Source organism: Equus quagga, chromosome 2 (genome assembly GCF_021613505.1).
Source record: "Equus quagga isolate Etosha38 chromosome 2, UCLA_HA_Equagga_1.0, whole genome shotgun sequence".
Lineage (NCBI taxonomy): Eukaryota > Metazoa > Chordata > Mammalia > Perissodactyla > Equidae > Equus > Equus quagga.
Window position 1 is genome coordinate 25,520,030 of NC_060268.1, and position 18,016 is coordinate 25,538,045.

The 18,016-nt window shown below is 48.5% G+C and overlaps 1 protein-coding gene across 3 annotated transcripts; it reads right to left on the bottom strand.

The window, feature by feature from the left end:
- Window positions 1-2,861: 2,861 nt before the first annotated feature.
- Window positions 2,862-15,032, bottom strand: ABHD4 (abhydrolase domain containing 4, N-acyl phospholipase B). 3 transcript variants are annotated; one of them, XM_046654300.1, is made up of 7 exons: window positions 14,953-15,032; window positions 11,573-11,661; window positions 9,436-9,808; window positions 9,126-9,280; window positions 7,230-7,341; window positions 5,075-5,261; window positions 2,862-4,347 (listed from the first exon to the last, which is right to left on the bottom strand). In XM_046654300.1, exons 1-7 carry the CDS (start codon window positions 15,012-15,014, stop codon window positions 4,258-4,260), a joined length of 1,068 nt encoding a protein of 355 aa, XP_046510256.1. In that variant the 5' UTR covers window positions 15,015-15,032; the 3' UTR covers window positions 2,862-4,257. The 3 variants fall into 3 exon arrangements, with proteins under 3 accessions (XP_046510256.1, XP_046510257.1, XP_046510258.1); XM_046654301.1 differs by having other exon boundaries at window positions 14,842-14,978; XM_046654302.1 differs by lacking the exon at window positions 14,953-15,032 and adding an exon at window positions 12,072-12,090.
- Window positions 15,033-18,016: the final 2,984 nt, after the last annotated feature.

The following is an 18,016-nucleotide window of genomic DNA, read 5'->3' on the forward strand; positions in this document are numbered from 1 at the left end:
TCAAGAGAACCGGGTCTCATCTTCCTGGGTTTCAGGGAGGGCTCTGTGCATCTGTTGGCATCAGTGAATCCTCCTTAGTATTCTGTCTAGGAACATTTCATTCTCACAAAAGTGTCAGGCTGGGATTGTCTTTCCTCCTCAACCCTAGTGAAGAGCGATGTTTAGTAGGCTAAAGACAAAGACTTTTCTGGCATAATAATGCTGAACTTACGATGTGAAAAACAGTCATTATTAGCAAGTGAGGAGATGGTTTGTCTTCAGCTATTTCACCTGGATGGGGTTGGGACTAACCCTCAAAATCTCAAGTGTCTCGCTTGCTTCTGCAAGACAGACCAGGACCCTGAGGGAGGGGAGAGGAAGGGGGGCAGACCAGAGAAAGAGGACCCTGTATGAATTGAAATGTCATATGATGAGAAAAGTGAAGTTTTGCACAATTCATTGGACATTGTATTTGTTTTCAGCTAATACGATTACTTGCTATCTGGCCACAAACTGTACCTGCAGTTGTGGGCTTACAGCGTAATGTGTCAGAGTGGAGAGAGGTAGTCGTCAAGATTTCACCACCCTTTTGGCAGTGAATCCAGACTGCATTTTTAGCACACATATTTTGGTGTCTATTCCAAGGAGGAAGTTAAATTTAGCACATTTCCTGCTAGCCACTGAACAGCACAAAACCATCCTGGTCTTGGGTTCTTCACAGCCCTTTATGTCTATCTGTGGAATCTCTCCTTGTAAACTGCTAGGACTTTGAGGAGCTTGAGTTTATGGTGTGAACTGTTATCACAAATCCTTAGAACTCACCAGGAACGATGTCAATTGGGTGGTATGTTCATAGTGATTTCTTAGTCCCAGCCCTGGGAATGTTAGGAATGTCTCAGTCAGATGGAGTGTGTGTAAGAGTGTGTGTGTGTGTGTGTGTGTGTGTGCCACCATGCGTCCATGTGGGCCTGGTAGTGTAAACAAGCCACTCTCTGTGACTTGCCTCAGATTCTTTTTGCATCTGCTCCTGAGGAAAGTGTTTGCATTGTGTGGGGTTTGGGAAAATCAGATCAGAATGTCGTGCAGCCTTCCAAAGAGAAGTGGTTCTGGAGCAAGCAGGAGATAAACTTTTGGGCCATAGGGCCTACTTCTCCACATGGGCCTTCTGGGTCAAGTGGCAGAGAGACAGGATCCCGTAGACGAGTGCCTGTAGACAGAGGGCATCAGAATCTTCTAGGGAATGTGTTTTAAATGCTGATGTCATGGTCAGACTCCATCCAGATTTACTGAATCAAACTCTGGGGAATACCGCCCAGGAATCAGTATTTTAAAAATACCCCAGGTTGTTGTGTTATGTGAGCAAGTTTGGAGCTTTTCTCCAAGGGGGTGGTAGCGTCACTCAATGTTGACATCAAGTCCTTTTGATTTTACCTCCTAAACATTTCTTGCATCTTTCTCCTCTGTGTGTCTACTAGCCACTGACCAAGTCCAAGCTACCAGCATCTCTGCCAGGACTGCTGCAGCAGCCTTAAAGTTCCCCTGCAAGGATTCATCCTCCTCCAATCTACTCTACAAAGCAGCCAGAGTGGTGGGGTCAAGTCTCAAATGAGTTTCTGTGATGCTCCCCACCCTACCCTGACCCTCACTCTAGATATTTCTTTCCATTGTTTTTAGGATGAACACAAGATTCTCCTCACGGCCAGAGGACCTGCAAGACCAGATCCCCACCTCCCTCCTCAGCCTCATCTCAGAGCCACCGTCTCTGCTAATAGGCCTTTTCACCTGCTCCTCTCCACAGATGCTCCCCCAACCCCTTCACCTACCCTTCGTTCAGCCTCTGCTGTCATCACCTCTGCAGGAAGGCCCTCCTGACCTCTTCTGGGCAGCCCTTTTCAGTTGCAGTGTTATATCGATTTATAGCAATAATTTGATTAAGCATGTCTCTTCATGTAGAATGCAATTTCCCATGAAGGCAGGGACCCCATTTCTTCACAATTGTAACTCTGGTGTGTTGCATGCAGTAGGCTCTAAATAATTACCACCTCCTCCATATGCCAGGGGTGGCAATCAAGCCATATCCAGTCCCAGAGAAGACGCAAGGTCCTGGGATGGGTCAGAGCTTTGTAATTATACCTAGGAATCCCATTCATTTGTTCATTCATTCATTCACCATGACAAACGTAATATTCTGTGGAATTCTGGGCCTAGCTGGAGTCAGCCAGAGCACAGCAGGCTCCACTGGTAACGATCTGAGAACTTTTGAACACTTGGCAGATCTCATTTCTCTTTCAATCAAAACCAACATTCACTGAACATGAACTAGGTGCCCCTTGTCCTTAAGTAGCTTATGGTCTAGGGAGGAAAGACAGACGTTAAACAAGTGACCACAAGTTCATGAGTTTTACAAAGGGGCAGTTGAGTGTCCCATGGAGACACAGAAGAGGGGGAACAAGTCCAGTCTGGGGGGTCAGGGGAAGGCGTCCCTAACAAGGAATATTTGAGCTGAGACCCAGAGGATGAGTAGGAGTTAGGCTGTAGGCAACACTCCAAGTGGAAGCCCATGTAGAGTGAACTTCGGAAGACAGGGTCATTTAATGGGCTACAGGGAGCACCCACTTCTGCCTAATTCTCCTCCTGTGAATTGGAGCTTGGCCCATCCACATTCCTCATCCACCCTCTGAGGGGGCTAGCTGAGATGGTCTGTGCTGACCTGGAGTCTGGGCTGGGTCTAGAGGGCAAATGCTGTGCTAAACGGGAGAGGGGGTGGCGAGGGAGCTGGTAGATCTCAGGGGCGCCTTGGGACTCAGGCATCACACGGGCTGTTGTGAATTCAGCACCACTCCCAGCTCTCCTGTCGGAGCGGTATTAAACAGCACCACCACCAGGTTTTTACTCATTTCTTTATTAATATAGAAAAGGAGCCCAAGGCAGCTAGACCAGTAGTACAAAGCACCAGGGGTTAATACTATTCTGGTGAAAGGGTTGGCTTTACAAAAGTGAAGGAACAGGCAGGAGCTGCCCTGGTTCTGGGGCCAGGCCCAGCCTATTGCCCAGAACCTCCGAGCAGCACCTGGAAACAGCCCCTGGGAGAGAGTGACAAGTAGGTTGGGGGCAGGATGAGCTGGAGACCAGGGGAACAGATGGCAGAGATGGAGGGCCAGGCAGTGAGAACCATCCTGTGGCTGCTGAGGACAGGAAACTGCTGGCTTGAGGTTCCCCACTAGACCGTGGGCAGGGGCTCACGGTGGACCTCAGCTCTGAGGGCAGGTAGAGAAACCCTGCAGATACTACATAGCATGGAGAATCCAGACCCAGCCCTGGGGCTGAAGGGCCTTTCCCTTCTCTCTCCACCAGGGGCCACCTTTGCTCTGTACTACAGGTGGGGCTTCAGGGCCCAAGGCACAGAGGGAGGCCCAGAGGCCTCCCAGTTGGGAAGAGGCAGAGAAGGAAGCGCTTGAGTGTCCCCAGCTTAGGCAGCCAGGACTGAGACACGGCAGAAAAACAGCACCCCTGTGCAATGGGGCTCCAGTCTGGGGCAGGGAGGGCTTACCCTCGGCCAGTGACCAGGGCCAGCCCCATGGCAATGGTGCCTGCCTTGAACCTTAGCAAATGGAGACTGCAGACCTGGGTTGCAGCCTTAGCTCTTCCTGGAACAGAGCTGTATCACCATGGGCCAGCCATGTGCTGTTCCTCCTCCATTAATAAGGGCTTTGGAGATGATCTCTCAGGTCATGGGAAGGACTCTGAAGGTCAAGGGAGCTCCAGGACCTGCTCTTGGTAGTTAAGTGGGTTCCCAGCAGACCCTGGATGGAACTGTCATGGCACAGAGGTCAGGGGGTGATGGAGGAAGAAGATGTTCTTGCATGGAAACTACCCCCACAAACACTCCAGAGCTACGAAAGGCTGCTGAGAGTCTCTCCTGCACCCAGGGGAAGAGAGGCCACCCTCCCCTTGGCCCAGGGAGGGAACGTGGCTCAGTGCAATCTCTTCACAACTACCATCTGGGTAACAATTGGCATGAAGAGAATGGGGTGGCATTATGCAACCCTTTATATTCTTCTCTGGGGTGGGGAGCTCAAGGCCTCTTGTGGCTTCCGCCTACAGCCCTTAGTGTGGGGCGAGGAGTGCTCTTCTTCACTCTGGTCCTGCCCTGGGGACAGCCCAAGATTCTGCCTGGCTGGCACGTTAGTTGGTGAAGAAAGGACAGATGGGTGAGTAAGCAGACAGGGAGGTGAGAGCAACTCTCTGGCTTTCTCCTCTTCCTCTCGGGAGAGCAGCTCAATCAACGGAGTCACAGATCTCTTCCACCACAGCATTGAAGATGTGTGGCTGGTCTGCATAGACATGGTGCGAAGCACCCTCAATCTCCTGTAGAAAGAGGAACCCGCCAGGGGTGGGAACGCCCTTTACTCCAGGTACTGGAAAGCTGTTGCACCATTTCTTCTCCCTTAGACTTGCTTGCCTGTCACCCATGAGCACTTATCAGAAACAAGGGTCTACCTTTCTCCCCAGATCTTGGCTCTTTCCTGTGGGAGCCAATGAATCCCAATATCCCATTCTCCTTCCTCTATGGCCATTCACTGTATCTTGCCTTCCACAATAGCCCCACCACCAATCTGCTCATTTCATCCACAGGTCCGGTATACCAGGGCCCATTAGGCACCCAGCCTAATTAAGCACATTCATTAGCAAATGAGGGTGGAGGTGGGTAAGAAAAAAGGGATGGTGGGAGTGTGGTGGGAAGGCTTCATGGTAGCCTCTACTATTCGCTCTCCTATTCATGACTCTGATTTTAGGTGAGAATTATAGGAGGGCTGGAGTAGCAGCATGATGTCTGGGCCTGGCTACTAGACAAGAACCTGGCTTTTAGCTGAACTGGGCAACACAGAAATAAGAAGCCCCTAATTATGATACTATAGGGAGCCAACCCTTTCAAACCCACTGCCTTATCTCAAACTGTCCATTCCTCTTTCCCCTCTGACTCTTCCAACACTCTTCTCTACCCCACGGCTCATCCATGCTGAGAGTCGATCAGCATGTGCTGGCATTCAATGCACATTTCCACTCCAACCTGCTCCTCGGGTGGCCAACGTACCATGTCTCGGACATACGAATCTGGCCGCTGCAGCTTCACCTTTTTCCCTGTGCTGGTATCTATCCAGGTGTTGGCCCCATAGATCATGGTGATGGGCACATCTTTTCGAATCAAGTGAATTCGCTCTAGCATGGGGCGCCGAGCCCAGCCGAAGGACTCCATCATGCTTTTGAATGCTGTCTCCCCACTGAAGAAGCAAAACAGGGTGAGGCAATTAATAGAAGAAACCTCATGGCATAAAATGTCAACTTGCTGGTCTCTTCAGAGGCAGTATCTCTGTCAGCTTTGTATTCCTCTCAGAGCCCAACACTGGGCTCATTAAATGTTGGTAAGATTAGGAGATGGGACTGAATTGCCAGAGGCCTCTTGACACAGAAGAGTTAAGAGGGACGCACTTGTGAAAACTCCCATGACACTGAGCATTGCCCAAGAGTGCAATGGGTTAATGTTTATTCAACAAATATTTACGTGTCATACCCTGAGCTGAGTGCAGGGACACAGGAACAAGACAGAAGTGGGGCCTGCCCTCCTGTAGCTCACACTTTAGGCATTAAACAATGTGGCGTACACCTTAATTTTCTCATCTACAAATTGGAGAGGAGTTATAGCCACTTTATTAGGTCATTGTGAGGAAAATGAAAATATGCACAAAGATCCTAAGTGTAGGTGAAGCTAAGCAGGGTGGCTGCCAAATATTTTTCCCTGGCCAAATTCACGTTTTCCAAGGGAATAGTAAGAGTTACCACGAGCTTGTCAAGGTTACAGTTCAGAAACGCTCAGGGGTTATAACATCGTGTGATGGTGTTTGGTGGGAGGGGACTGGTTATCACTGATGTCATCTCTGCTTCTTCCAGCACATGATGACTTGCACGATGATATATTCCGTGGCTTAGTTTGGGAGGCCATTCACTATGCAGAACTAGGTCTGGGGCTGGGGTACGTTCTGAGGAAAGGGCTAAGGTTGGGCCTGTGGGGCCTTAAGGGGGTATGAGACTGGCACTGAGCCCAGTGGGGGCTGAGGGATTAAGAACAGGAAGCAGGGGCCTCCCCGATTTGACTGCTGGCCGAGTTTCCATACCTCCGCCTAAGTGGGGCCCTTCACTTAGGCCCTTCGATAGCTGAGCTCATGAGGAATGTCGGATGAACAGTTCCCACACTGCCTGAAGGCTGTCTGGGTTTGAGGCTAATGCTCAGACAGCGCTGTTGGAATGCAAATCCCAGCCTTCTTCACAGCTCTGGGCTCAAACGGAGGAACTGGGCAGGTCTGGAATGAGGTAGGGCAGGGGTGCTGCTTCCTGTGACCTTGGCTCCTCTGAGATAACTCTCAGCAACTTGGGGCGAGGCCACTGCAGAGGCACCAAAGCGGCCTCATGGTATCAGTCACTGCCCGAGGGGAAGATTACCTCCCTGACTGCCCTAGCTCTCAGTTGCCAAGACTGCAGATCAGCAGGCTTGGTGGGCCTACTGTGAGCAGTCATAGATAAGAATGTCTCAAGATTCTGGGGACAGCCCGAAATCTCCAAAAGATAGGGAAGGAGTTCCTGTCCTAACAACAAGTATTTCAAGGTATGCATATTTAAATTTTAAAATGCATACTCTTTCAATCAGCAATTCTATTTGTAGGAATGCATTCTATAGATACAGTCATGTGTGTGCAAAGGAAGATGTGCAAGGAGCTTCTCTGAGGCACTGTCACATGACATCTCAGACAAGAAATAACAAGGAAATCTGGGAATTACAGATCTGGGAAAGAGGAAGACTTCAGAAGACTTCTTTCTTTCTTCCTTTGCTTTTATAAAAATGCCATGTTCATTTCACTTTTTCAGTTAAAAAAAACACATTCTTTTCAAATATCTCCCAGACTCTTGCCCATCAGGCTAACTGCATATCTCTAGGGAATAGTAAGAGTCTCCTCTAGACACAGCGGCATGTTGAATGAATCTAGTATCTTCTCTATCCCTTTGTGCCTATCCCTGGGGAAGTCTCTGGAAATGATCAAGTCTGCTAATGCCTGCGTTCCCCTAACTGAACGAGAGCTTTGTGGGAGAAGAAATACAGCACAGAATGATCCCGGGACAGTTCTGGAGTTTTCCAGCAGCTGGAGCTTTATCTCCAAACCCGTCCATCCTGAGCTGGCTCTGGGAGCTGCCCTCACCTGGGATTCTGTGCGTTGCAGTGGTAGATATACTCTGATATGGTATCGTCTTCAAAGAAGTCTGCAAACTTGCGCTTGAAGTCTGGTCGGAATCGCTGCACCAGGCCAGGCCCTGGGAGGGAACAGAAAAACATGCAGTGGCCAGTTTGGGTGGGGGAAGGACTCCTGCCTGTGTCTGCTTTTAACAACTTTAACCAAACATCATTTCTCCTAAGGGTTTGTTTGCTTTGTACGTTTAACATTATAGCGGCAGAAAGCGTGTGCGAGTCTTTTGGGAAACGCCAGATGATTACAAATGAGAGTCAGCTGGTGACCAAAGAATTTAGACAGTCTAATGTCACTGAGGACCCAGATTATGTTCAGCTCAATGAAGTCCCTAGATCTTTTCCTTCATGGATCACAAGCCCCACAGGAGTCCATGGTTGAGACGCTTTTCTTTTACAGTCTGAGCTATGTTCTCTTTCTCCCTAAGACCCTTATGGCCTTTAATAGCTGAAGGTAGTGGATGAAACTCACACCTCCCGACAGTCCTCTCATGTCCAGGCCTGTAAGAGAATATGAGTGAGAGGTAAACGTAACACTGGCATCTCTGACTTGGGGCACAGTTTTCGAGCAATCCGTTCGCTTCACCTTTCTCTATATAGTACATACACAAGCAGGAGGGCACTGAAAACAGACTGTAAAAATTGGGCCTATGGGTCAGCTTCCGACCTCGCTCTCTCTTCTGGTCTTCTTTCTGTATGTGAGAAGCAAGGGGTGAGGGATGCACAGCTGGGATCCCGTGGGGCCTGGCTTCCTCCACAGCTGCCAGTCAACCACCCCAACCACACTGGCTCTGATGCCCATGCACGAACCTGGCCAGATTCAGGTCCAGAAAAGGGACAGTGGTTAGAGAAGGGCCTCTCCCTGGAAAAGGATCAGAGAGACTCTGCTAGAGTTCCCAGTGCTGGGAGCTCTAAGAAGGTCAGCCCTCTGCACAGTTACTCTCCTTTGGCACCTGTGTCTCTTGTTATCCTTCCTTTCTCCTAAAACTCCTAAACTTCTGCCTTCTACTCAAATGCTCATTTTTCTCTTTTATCCAGAGCCATCTGTTTCTCTTGAAGGACATAGAGAGACAACTCTTACTTAGGCATTAACAATTAAGTCATAATTGGCTACTGAACCTCTCTACGTATACATAAGTCATCAGTGCAAGATAGAGAGTCACCAGTCTTTTCCAGAAAGGGAATCTGCTTTTCACTTCATCAGAGTAAAAAGCTCCCCAGAAAGGAAGGTGTGAAGGCAGAAGGCTGAGAACTACTCATTCTACTTACTCTGGCTTACTCTTCCCAAACTCCTTCCCTCCCTTCACCCACAGAATTTGTGACAGCCCCTAAGTGGTGAAGATGCGGTGTTTGACTGGAGCAGGGCACGGTTTAGAGGGGCCCGCCTGCCACTATGGGTTATGGCGGAGGCTCAGGTTCTGATATCTCCCTGCTGCAGGTGCTGGGTGAGCTGTGGAGTTATGATCCAGGGGTGGCTTCCATGCTCAATCACCAACAGCTTGCCATAAACTGACACGAGCAGCACAAGAATTCAGTAGAGCAAGAGTCACCTGAAGGCCCCTTTCTCTCTCTCTCTGGGGGTCTAGCCAAGGCTCAGAGTAATAGTTCTGCTCCGTCTGTCCCTTGCATAGGTAAGGTTTTCCCATGCAGATGAAGGGGAAAAAAAGACCCTTGTGAAACTGCAGACAAAGAGATCTGGTCCAGATTAATAGCTTTAAATAACAACGCTAGGACCTTTCTCACTTTTCATGAACAAGTAGGGCGGGGATGGTCGCGTCCAGATGCGGTGGGGCTTCTAGAATGCGACAGCTTTGGTTTGAGAAGATAGTTTGTTTATTCGCAGGCTACTTACCCCAGGGCCCAGCTACTCGAAGAACAGCCAGTGGATTGGAACGCCCTAGAACAGAAGCCACAGCCTTTACCCAAGTTGGGGGTGCACGGATCTCATTGGGGTCAGTCGGTCGGAGGGGAAAGCCCCATGGGTCCACCAGGATGAGGTGTTTAACTCTAAAAAAGGAAAAATGAGAAGATGAGTTGCATTTTCTTAGAGATATCATAGTCCTTAAATCCCAGGAAGAAGAGAACTATTGGAAACTAATCCTGGAAGGTTCCCAGTAAGGCAAGGAATTAGGTCATGAGCGAGAGGGGTGGCTCCTCCTTACCTTTCAGGGTATTTGATAGAGTAAGAAGTGGCCAGGAATCCTCCCAAACTGTGCCCCAGGAGGATCATACTGGGGATCCCCATGGTCTCCCGCCATGTCTCTATTGAGGTCACAAACTCGTCTTCGGCCCCCTCTGGGTCCCTCGGGAACGCTGGCCTCGAGCTTCGTCCAAAGCCAAGCAGATCGAAGGTGTGCAGTGTGCGGCGGGCACTCAGTGAATCCATGTTGAGGATCCAGAGGCCCACGCCGCCCCCGAAACCGTGCACCATCACCAGGGGGGTGCGGTCCCTGAGCTCGGGGCTCACAGTCACCGTCCAGATCTTGTTCTGGTTGGGGAGGGACACATATCGGGCCAGGAAATTGTTCTGGAGACCTGGGGAGAGGGGAATCCAGGGCAGAGCAATAAGACTGTTTTCTGACAGCATCATCATTTTGCCTGGACTACCTTTCTCTGCATTTCCAAACCCTTCCTGACCTCCTTCACCCCTTTCCTTTCACAGCTGTCTGACTATACACCCCAAGAGCTCAACTCCAAGCACGATCTGTAGATCACCTAGACTGTAGGTAACAAGAGGGACCATCTTATTCTTTGAGGCTCTTTGCCCAGCTCCCTGTGGACCCAGGGTGGCAGTGACGCTACTGATGCCAGAGTTCCTACATCCATCACCCTTGTGCCTGTGTGTACTTGAGGCTTAACAGATGGACAGAAATGCCCTCACTAAGGGTATGTGGGAGGGTAGTTTCTGACTAGAGTTGAGCCAGATGGAGCAGGTGAAGGGTGTGGACTGAACCACAGGCTTACTCCTCTTAGAGACAGGTTGAGATGGGCAGTGGTTGCCCTGCTGGCATGAGAGCAGTCATGTGACAGAGCTGCCTGGGAGAAGTCCCCTGGATCCTGGATCCTGGACAGAGGCTTGAAAGCTGTGGCTGTCCTGCAGCTGTACTAACTCAGGCCCATAGGAGAGAGGGCAGGGGCTGGCCCTATGGCCGAGTGGTTAAGTTCACATGCTCTGCTGTGATGGCCCAGCGTTTCACCAGTTTGGATCCTGGGCACGGACCTAGCACTGTTCCTCAAGCCATGTTGAGGCAGTGTCCCACGTAGCACAACCAGAAGGACCTACATGTAGAGTATACAGCTATGCACTGAGGGGCTTTGGGGAGAAAAAGAAGAAAAAAAAGACTGGCAACAGATGTTAGCTCAATCTTTTTTTTTTTTTATAATTTTTATTTTATTTTATTTTATTTTTTATTTTCTTTTAGGAAGATTAGCCCTGAGCTAACATCTGCCACCAATCTTCCTCTTTTCACTGAGGAAGACTGGCCCTGAGCTAACATCTGTGCACATCCTCCTCTATTTTTATATGTGGGATGCCTACCACAGCATGGCTTGACAAGTGGTGCATAGGTCTGCACCCAGGATCTGAAGCAGCAAACCCTGGGCTGCCAAAGCAAAGTGTGTAAACTTAACTGCTGTGCCACCGGGCAGGCCCCTAGCTCAATCTTAAAAAAAAAAATAAAAAGGGAGAGAGATGGCAGCCATGGCTGGGGCAGTGGGTGCCAGGTAGGGAAGTTCACATGGGAAATAAGAGGAGACGTGGCCCAGGAGTCTTGTTTGAGCCATTGGCTGCTGCCGCTCATGGGGTGCCCTGTCCCAACATAATCCTGCCATGAGAGCTGTTCTGTGGGAATCCCCAACTATTCTGGTAACCAGATAAGTGGGGGGCCTAAGTGCGTAGAACACAAGGAATAGAATTATTAGAGAATACAGGACTGCTGGTCCTCGGATAGGAAGGTGCAAAATCTAAGAAGTGCTTTTGGGCTTGGAAGAAGAGGGAGGGAGAGAAGGTAGAAGGGCAGGAGAGAACGCGTATTTGCATGTGTTGTGTGTTAACAGCTGGTGTAGGCTTTGACGTGAGGTTGTGGGATGATGGATAGGGAGGGAGACACCGAGGAACCACTATCATAAAATATGGTGTTCTCTGTGCAAATCTTGTCCCTCAAATTGCTGACCTCCCTTCCTCCCACCCCAAGCACTGTTAATCAGGAAACAGTGGGCTCAGTGTACCAGGCTCTGGGAAAATCCTGTATCCTCCTTGGGCCTCCTGAGGGAGGTGGACAAGTCATCCCTTCTACTTACACTGGAGGATCCTGGCTTCCACATTCTTCAGCTGAGACATCGAAGTGGGTCGCCAAGTGGGCAGCCAGCTACTCAGCCAGCCTTGAGGCCTGGGACAAGGAGACACAGAGACTCATTGGCAACATTGATGCTCTCAGCCTTGCTGACAGTTACAAAAGAGCTATCAGGGTGCAGGGTGTTTCCCAGGCCCAGGAGAACTGCCACTCTGGCAGTCAGCAATTCCCTTGCTGCCTGATAGACTGTTACTTTTCTCTGGTAAATGGCTACTAACAACAGCATGACATTTGTTTCAACAGATACTCAGAGCACCATATGCACGGCACTTTACAGTTTACAAAGCTCTTTCACATTTATTATCTCATTTGAGCTTTACAACCTCCCTTTGTTACTGGTTATCACATTGTTCAAGGAGATTACCGGGGGGGAAAAAGCCAACTTTTAACTACTATTTCAGGACTGGATGTTCCTTTAGGGTAGGACCAATTCCCATGCCACTTGCCTTTCTGGCAGGGCACTGGGTTTGTGAGTGTCATTTTCCAAGTCCTTGGAAGTACAGAGCACTGTGTCAGTGGCCAGTTAGGCTCTCAGGCAATCAATCAGTCCAGCCTTGAACAAAGAGGTAGGACAGGCAGGAAGCAGGAGGCAGAAGACCTGGGTTCAAGTCCTGCTATGATTTACTGACAGGACACAGGTTGCTTCTGGCCTTGTTTTCCAGATGATAAGATGAGTAGAAAGCTCACGTATGTCCTCACCTCCAATGGCATGCAGTAAAACAGATAAGAAAGTCCTCTTTTATATCCAGGGGACTTCAAGCTACTGCAGGTTAGAGGTTAAAAGAACGAGTTTGAGAATTTAAAAAAACCCTGGATCTGAGTCACAGTACTATAATTTATGAGCAGAATGGCTTTGGCCTGTTAAATAACCTGTCTTTGAGTGTCTAGATATGGAAGGGACCTCATTAGGTGCCTGGGACTAATGAGATGCTCAATGAATGAGTTTTTACTATTCCTTTTCTGTCCTATATGATATTTCTCTTTTCTTGAACTCTACCTGGATGAAGGGGATTACAAGATGGACACTACCAGCCATGGGAAGGGTCTATGAACATCGGCATAGTCAAGCAGGGGCACAGTCAAGCAAGTGAGGGAATGAGGGGATCATCACCAACCCCTTTGGCACACACTGGGCATCCTGATACATCATTTGAAGCACAGAATTTTAGATTAGGATGGTTCCTTAAAAATATCTAGTCCAGCCTCTTTATTTTACAGATGAGTAAACTGATGCCCAAAGAGGTCATACAGCTAGTTAGAAAAAGAAGCAGAACTAGAACCCAGATCTCAAATCCAGGTTTCTCTGTACCTCTCCTCGGGACATTCCAGCCTCAGCTTTTCAAGGCCATGCACAATATTCACAGCATATAAACACATTTTCACACTGGTCTCTGTTTTCTGAAAGGAGGTGTGACCGAAAGCCAGAAGGCCAGAGTTCTAATCCTGGCACTGCCACCGACCAGCAACATGACTTTGGGCCCATTATTTAGCCTTTCTGTGTTAGGGTTTCCTCATCTTTAAAAGGGAGGTGATAATAGTATCTAGCTCATAGGGTTGTTATAAAGATTAAATGAGTCAATGCATCTAAAACACCCAGCACATCTAAAATGCCCGGCTCAAGATAAACTCCCAATCAATGTTCTTTTTCTCCAGCTAAATCATAAGGGTCTATATTCCCAGTGTTTTGCAAGTAGCAACTCTCAATGACTGCTTGAGACTTGAAAGAAATACTGAGTTTGCAGCTGAGGGTGGTACGTCAATGGCTTTAGCCAGATGAGAGCTGTCAGTCTCAACCAATCCAATCCCAGACTCTGAACTCTGTAATGCTCTACTGGAATTTCTTGTAGGCTGGAAGCACGGGCACCAAGACCACGGAACTTTGTCCGTCTTAAGAGATAAACTTTCTCTCTAAATCACAGAGACTGTGACAAGTCAGACCATGACATCTGGACCCCAGATTGCCTTGTATCTGCCCAAAGCAGCACTCAGGAGAAATGCTGTCTCATGGAATAGCATCATGGGCTGCTCAGCAGCTACTCTTCAGGGAGAACTCTACATTGCCGATCTTCTTCACCAAAAATGCTACAGGTCAAGCACTGGAAATGGTGCCTGGCACCCCATCTGCTCAATACTATTGGGGAGGTGAGGGCTGTGGTGGGAAATTGAGACAAGGAGCAGAGAAGCCACTTAGCCATGCACTTAGCCTGGCCAGGGTGTTCTCTTTCATCTAGAGTGCTTTTATCCTGATGGGGGTAGAGGCAGAAGGGGTTCTGTGCTGAGTGAGAAGCCTGTCTGGACCTCTGTGATCTGGGACAGGCATCCCATGGGTACTGGCTTCTTCACTTGTAAAAAGGAGCTGAACTACCTGTATCTCTACCAGCGCTAATATTCTGTGTTTCCCTAAGTCATTGTAGCCATTGTAAATTTCCTCTTGGAGAAGTCATCTTAGAAAGCAAACCTCTCCTGGGCAGTTCCTTGAAGCCCAGGAAGCTATTACTGTCAATAATTGGTTTTCCAAGCTGCTGGTTCTGCAGCTCTGAAAAGAGGGAACATGGGATCCAGGAAAAGGCCCTGTTCTGGTGAAACCAAGGCTTGGCTGGGAGCTGAGTCATTCTCCAAGCAACTTTTCCTGGCTCCTATTAGACTCAGAACTGCTAGTCACACCACCTACAGGTGGCATCCCAAACCTGATGCCCTTGACAGAGTCGTAGCAAATCACCAAAGCCCTAATTCTGAAACCACAGCATTAAGGATATTATTATGATGATTAAAAACATTACCAACTAGGATCGCAAGCTAAGTGTCTCGGTAGGCGAGAGCTAAAGAAACTTGCAAGCCCATTCCTCCAGACCAAGCCCAGCGCGGTGCAGCCCCCCTCTTCGTCCCAGGCCCTCTTCTTGCCAGGCTAAGCGAGGCTCTTCCTGCACCCCCGACTACAGTCCTGGGGCGACTCCAGACTAGCAGACCTGGTTGCTACCCCCGCACCCGCGTCCCACAAGCTTGCTTCGGGGGGATCTGAGCAATTACCACTAAATCCAAGCCCAGGGTAAAGCGACCAGAGGAGAACGAAGAGCGATCTGAAGACTAAAGTGGAAAGTCAGAATCACTGAGCTGCAGGCAAGCTTATCTTCCATCGCTCTCCTGGCTCTGCCGCTGCCTCTTCTGGGCAAAAGCAAAGCAAGCAAACGCAACCCCCAGCCCTCCCCTAAAGCCGACCTGAAAAAGGAAAGGCGGGAAGGTGTCTAAAACTGTTCCTCAGCCACAGACAGTCCCAGGATCATGGCCCAGAGAGAGAGAGACAGAAAGAAAGAGACAGGATTAACTCACTGCTGCTCCAGATCATCAGCCATAGTAAACAAGCCCTGCCGGGTCGAGCCAAACCAGCCCATCCCTCTGCCTGACGCCAGCACCAGCTGACCCAGAAGAGGATAGGATAACAAAGTGGGGCGTGGCCAGCGCCGCCGGGCGGGGGGCGGGGCCCCAGGGCGCCCACGCGGGTTCTGAACCTTGGCCGGTGAGCAAGACGGGTATGAGCTGTGTCAGATGTGTGACATGAGTCCAGGAATGTCCCTGGGGTCTCAGGGTAGGACGGTAATCCTGGCCACACATTTGGGGGACAATGAGGGAGAGAAGTAGTACTGAAACAACCGAGTCCCTCACAGGAGCTCCATCAGCCTTCTGTTCTCTCATAATTAAAAAGTGACAGAACTACTCTTTGAGCCTCCTTATTATAGCTCCTCCTTCCTGATTCCCCCTCACCCCCACCCCGTGTCCCTTCTAATCAGATATTTAAGATATTTGTGGAGACAGCACCATTGGCTACAAAGGGCCTGGGGGCTTGTACCCCAAGTAGACTGCTGGATTTGGCAAATAAAAAACAGGACGCCTAAAGTTGAATTTCAGATAAACAACAAATACTTTTTTGGAATAAGTATGTCCCATGCAATATTTGTGACATAACTGGGCATCTCGTATTTTATCTGGCAACTGTAAACCTATGCGACATATGCCAACATGCAGTTCCTCTGTTCTGGAGATTTCCCAACCTAGTTCTCAGGGAAGATATGGCTCAACCCAAGGTCTGCCTCAGTTTGGAGAATCGCTGCCTCCCCTCCCCTCAGGAGGGGCAGCTGAAAGGCTAACCTACAAGGCTGGGTAGGCTTAGGTAGCTGGTATGGGCTGTGGGGGCATGGAGGCGGGTGGCTGGCTTAGTTCAGAGGTCCTGACTATACTTCGGGCTTGCTCAGCAGAGGAGCCAAATGTTGAGGCTGGATCCAGCATTTACCCGAACAGGTAAACAGGGCCTGTTGTCCAAGCAGCTGTCAGATTTTAGGTCATCCCCTTGGTTAGGTTAAAATGAGGCTGGGGGGTGATGGAGGGTGAGTGGGAGAATGCTGGTGCAGAGGGTTTGCCCAGGCATTTTTCTTTAGCCCTCCTGCAGAAATCAGGAGATTCTGAGGTTTCTTGGTTCTTGTAACATAGCATTAGGCGCCAGCCCCGTGGCTGAGTAGTTAAGTTCGTGTACTCTGCTTCAGTGGCCCAGGGTTTCGCCAGTTCAAATCCTGGGCAAGGACATGGCACCACTCATCAGGCCATGCTGAGGCAGCATCCCACATGCCACAACTAGAAGGATCCACAACTAAAAATACACAACTATGTACCAGGGGGCTTTGGGGAGAAAAAAGAAAAATAAAATCTTTAAAAATATATATATAAACACAGCATTAAACTGATCTGATTGTCATTATGAGGGCTTAAGGTTTAAGAGAATGGGCATTTATAGAGCTTAGAGGTGTAGGAATTTATAAGATGTGGGGCAAAGTAGTAGAAATAGCAGAGGACCTGTCTCATTCATTCTTTCAACCAACTACAGTGGTCCTAAACTTCAATGTGCATAAGAATCATCTGGAGGGCTTGTCAAAAATTCAGGTTTCCAATCCCTATGCTCTGAGATTCTAATTCATTTGGTTTGGCTTGATGCTAAAAGCTGCATTTTAAGGAAGCACTTCAGATGCTGGAGTTCAATGAGACTCACTGGTTAATAAGAAGCATGGTTTCTGGGGTCTGAAGTTTGGGTTAAGGTCAATCTTGGCTTTGCCACTTGTCCATTGTACGCCTTGAGTAAGTTATTTAGTGTCTTTTAATTTTCTTCCTCTGTCTTGTGTCTTGTGAGGATTAACCAAAATAAATTAACATTTAGTACATTTATTTATGATAAAAATGTTACCTTTATTATTATCATCATCATCATTATTATTATATATCTATTCAAAGCCAAGCATTATGTTAGGCACTAAGAATACCATTATCAAAAGGAAAGAAATAGTCTGTTCTAGTGGTAAACATAGACTTTCTATCTGTTGCCACCCTAGGCTATTCGTCCCTTTGCAGAGCTGGCAACTTTGTACTTGAAGCTCAGCTCAAACCTCCCCCCTTCTGAGGCCTTTCCTGACCACAGGGTCTAAAAGAGAGCCCCCCACCCCAGTCACTCTTTCATTTTACTCTATCTTATTTTCTTCATAACACTTATGAAGTCATCATGCATACTTGTTTATTTATATATCATCAGTTTCCCTCCCCTGAAGCCTAAGTTTCGTGGGTGACCTTGTCTGTTTTATTCTCTGCTTTGCTACCAGCACCTAGCACAGAGTAGATGCTCAGTACTTATTGGATAAATAAATGGATGAAAAGTCTAGTGAGGAGGCAGATATGTAAACAGTTACCTATAAAACAATATGCTGGGGCCGGCCCCGTGGCTAACTGGTTAAGTTTGTGTGCTCTGCTTTGGCAGCCCAGGGTCTCACTGGTTTGAATCCTGGGCACAGACATGGCACCGCTCATCAAGCCATGCCGAGGTGGCATCCCACATGCCACAACTAGAAGGACCCACAACTAAAAATACACAACTATGTACTGAGGGCTTTGGGAGAAAAAGGAAAAATAAAATCTTAAAAAAAAAAAAAAACAAACAAAAAACCAACGTGCTAAGCGTCAAGGGTTTTGGGAGCTGTATTCTAAATTGTCCCATATAGGAAATTCCTGGCTATATCACTCTGAGACAGGGCAACAAAATCTCCCACTTTTCTGAAACGCTGTAAGATGGAGAACGTTTTGAGGAAAGGGTGACCTGGCTGGAACTGGTATTAGATCTCCCTGGACCTCCCCTCAGGAGGCAGTGCAGAGAAGCATTTGTACTTTGTTTCTATGTGCCAAACCAGCTTTAGAGTAGAGGTTTCTTGCGTTGGGGAGGAAGAATTTTCCTCTACCTTTCAAAGGTTCTTTTGGCCAGTCTAATAATCTAATCGACATGAGACTGATTAACAGGAAAAAAACAAATTTATTTATTTATTTTGAGGAAGATTAGCCCTGAGCTAACATCTGTTGCTAATCC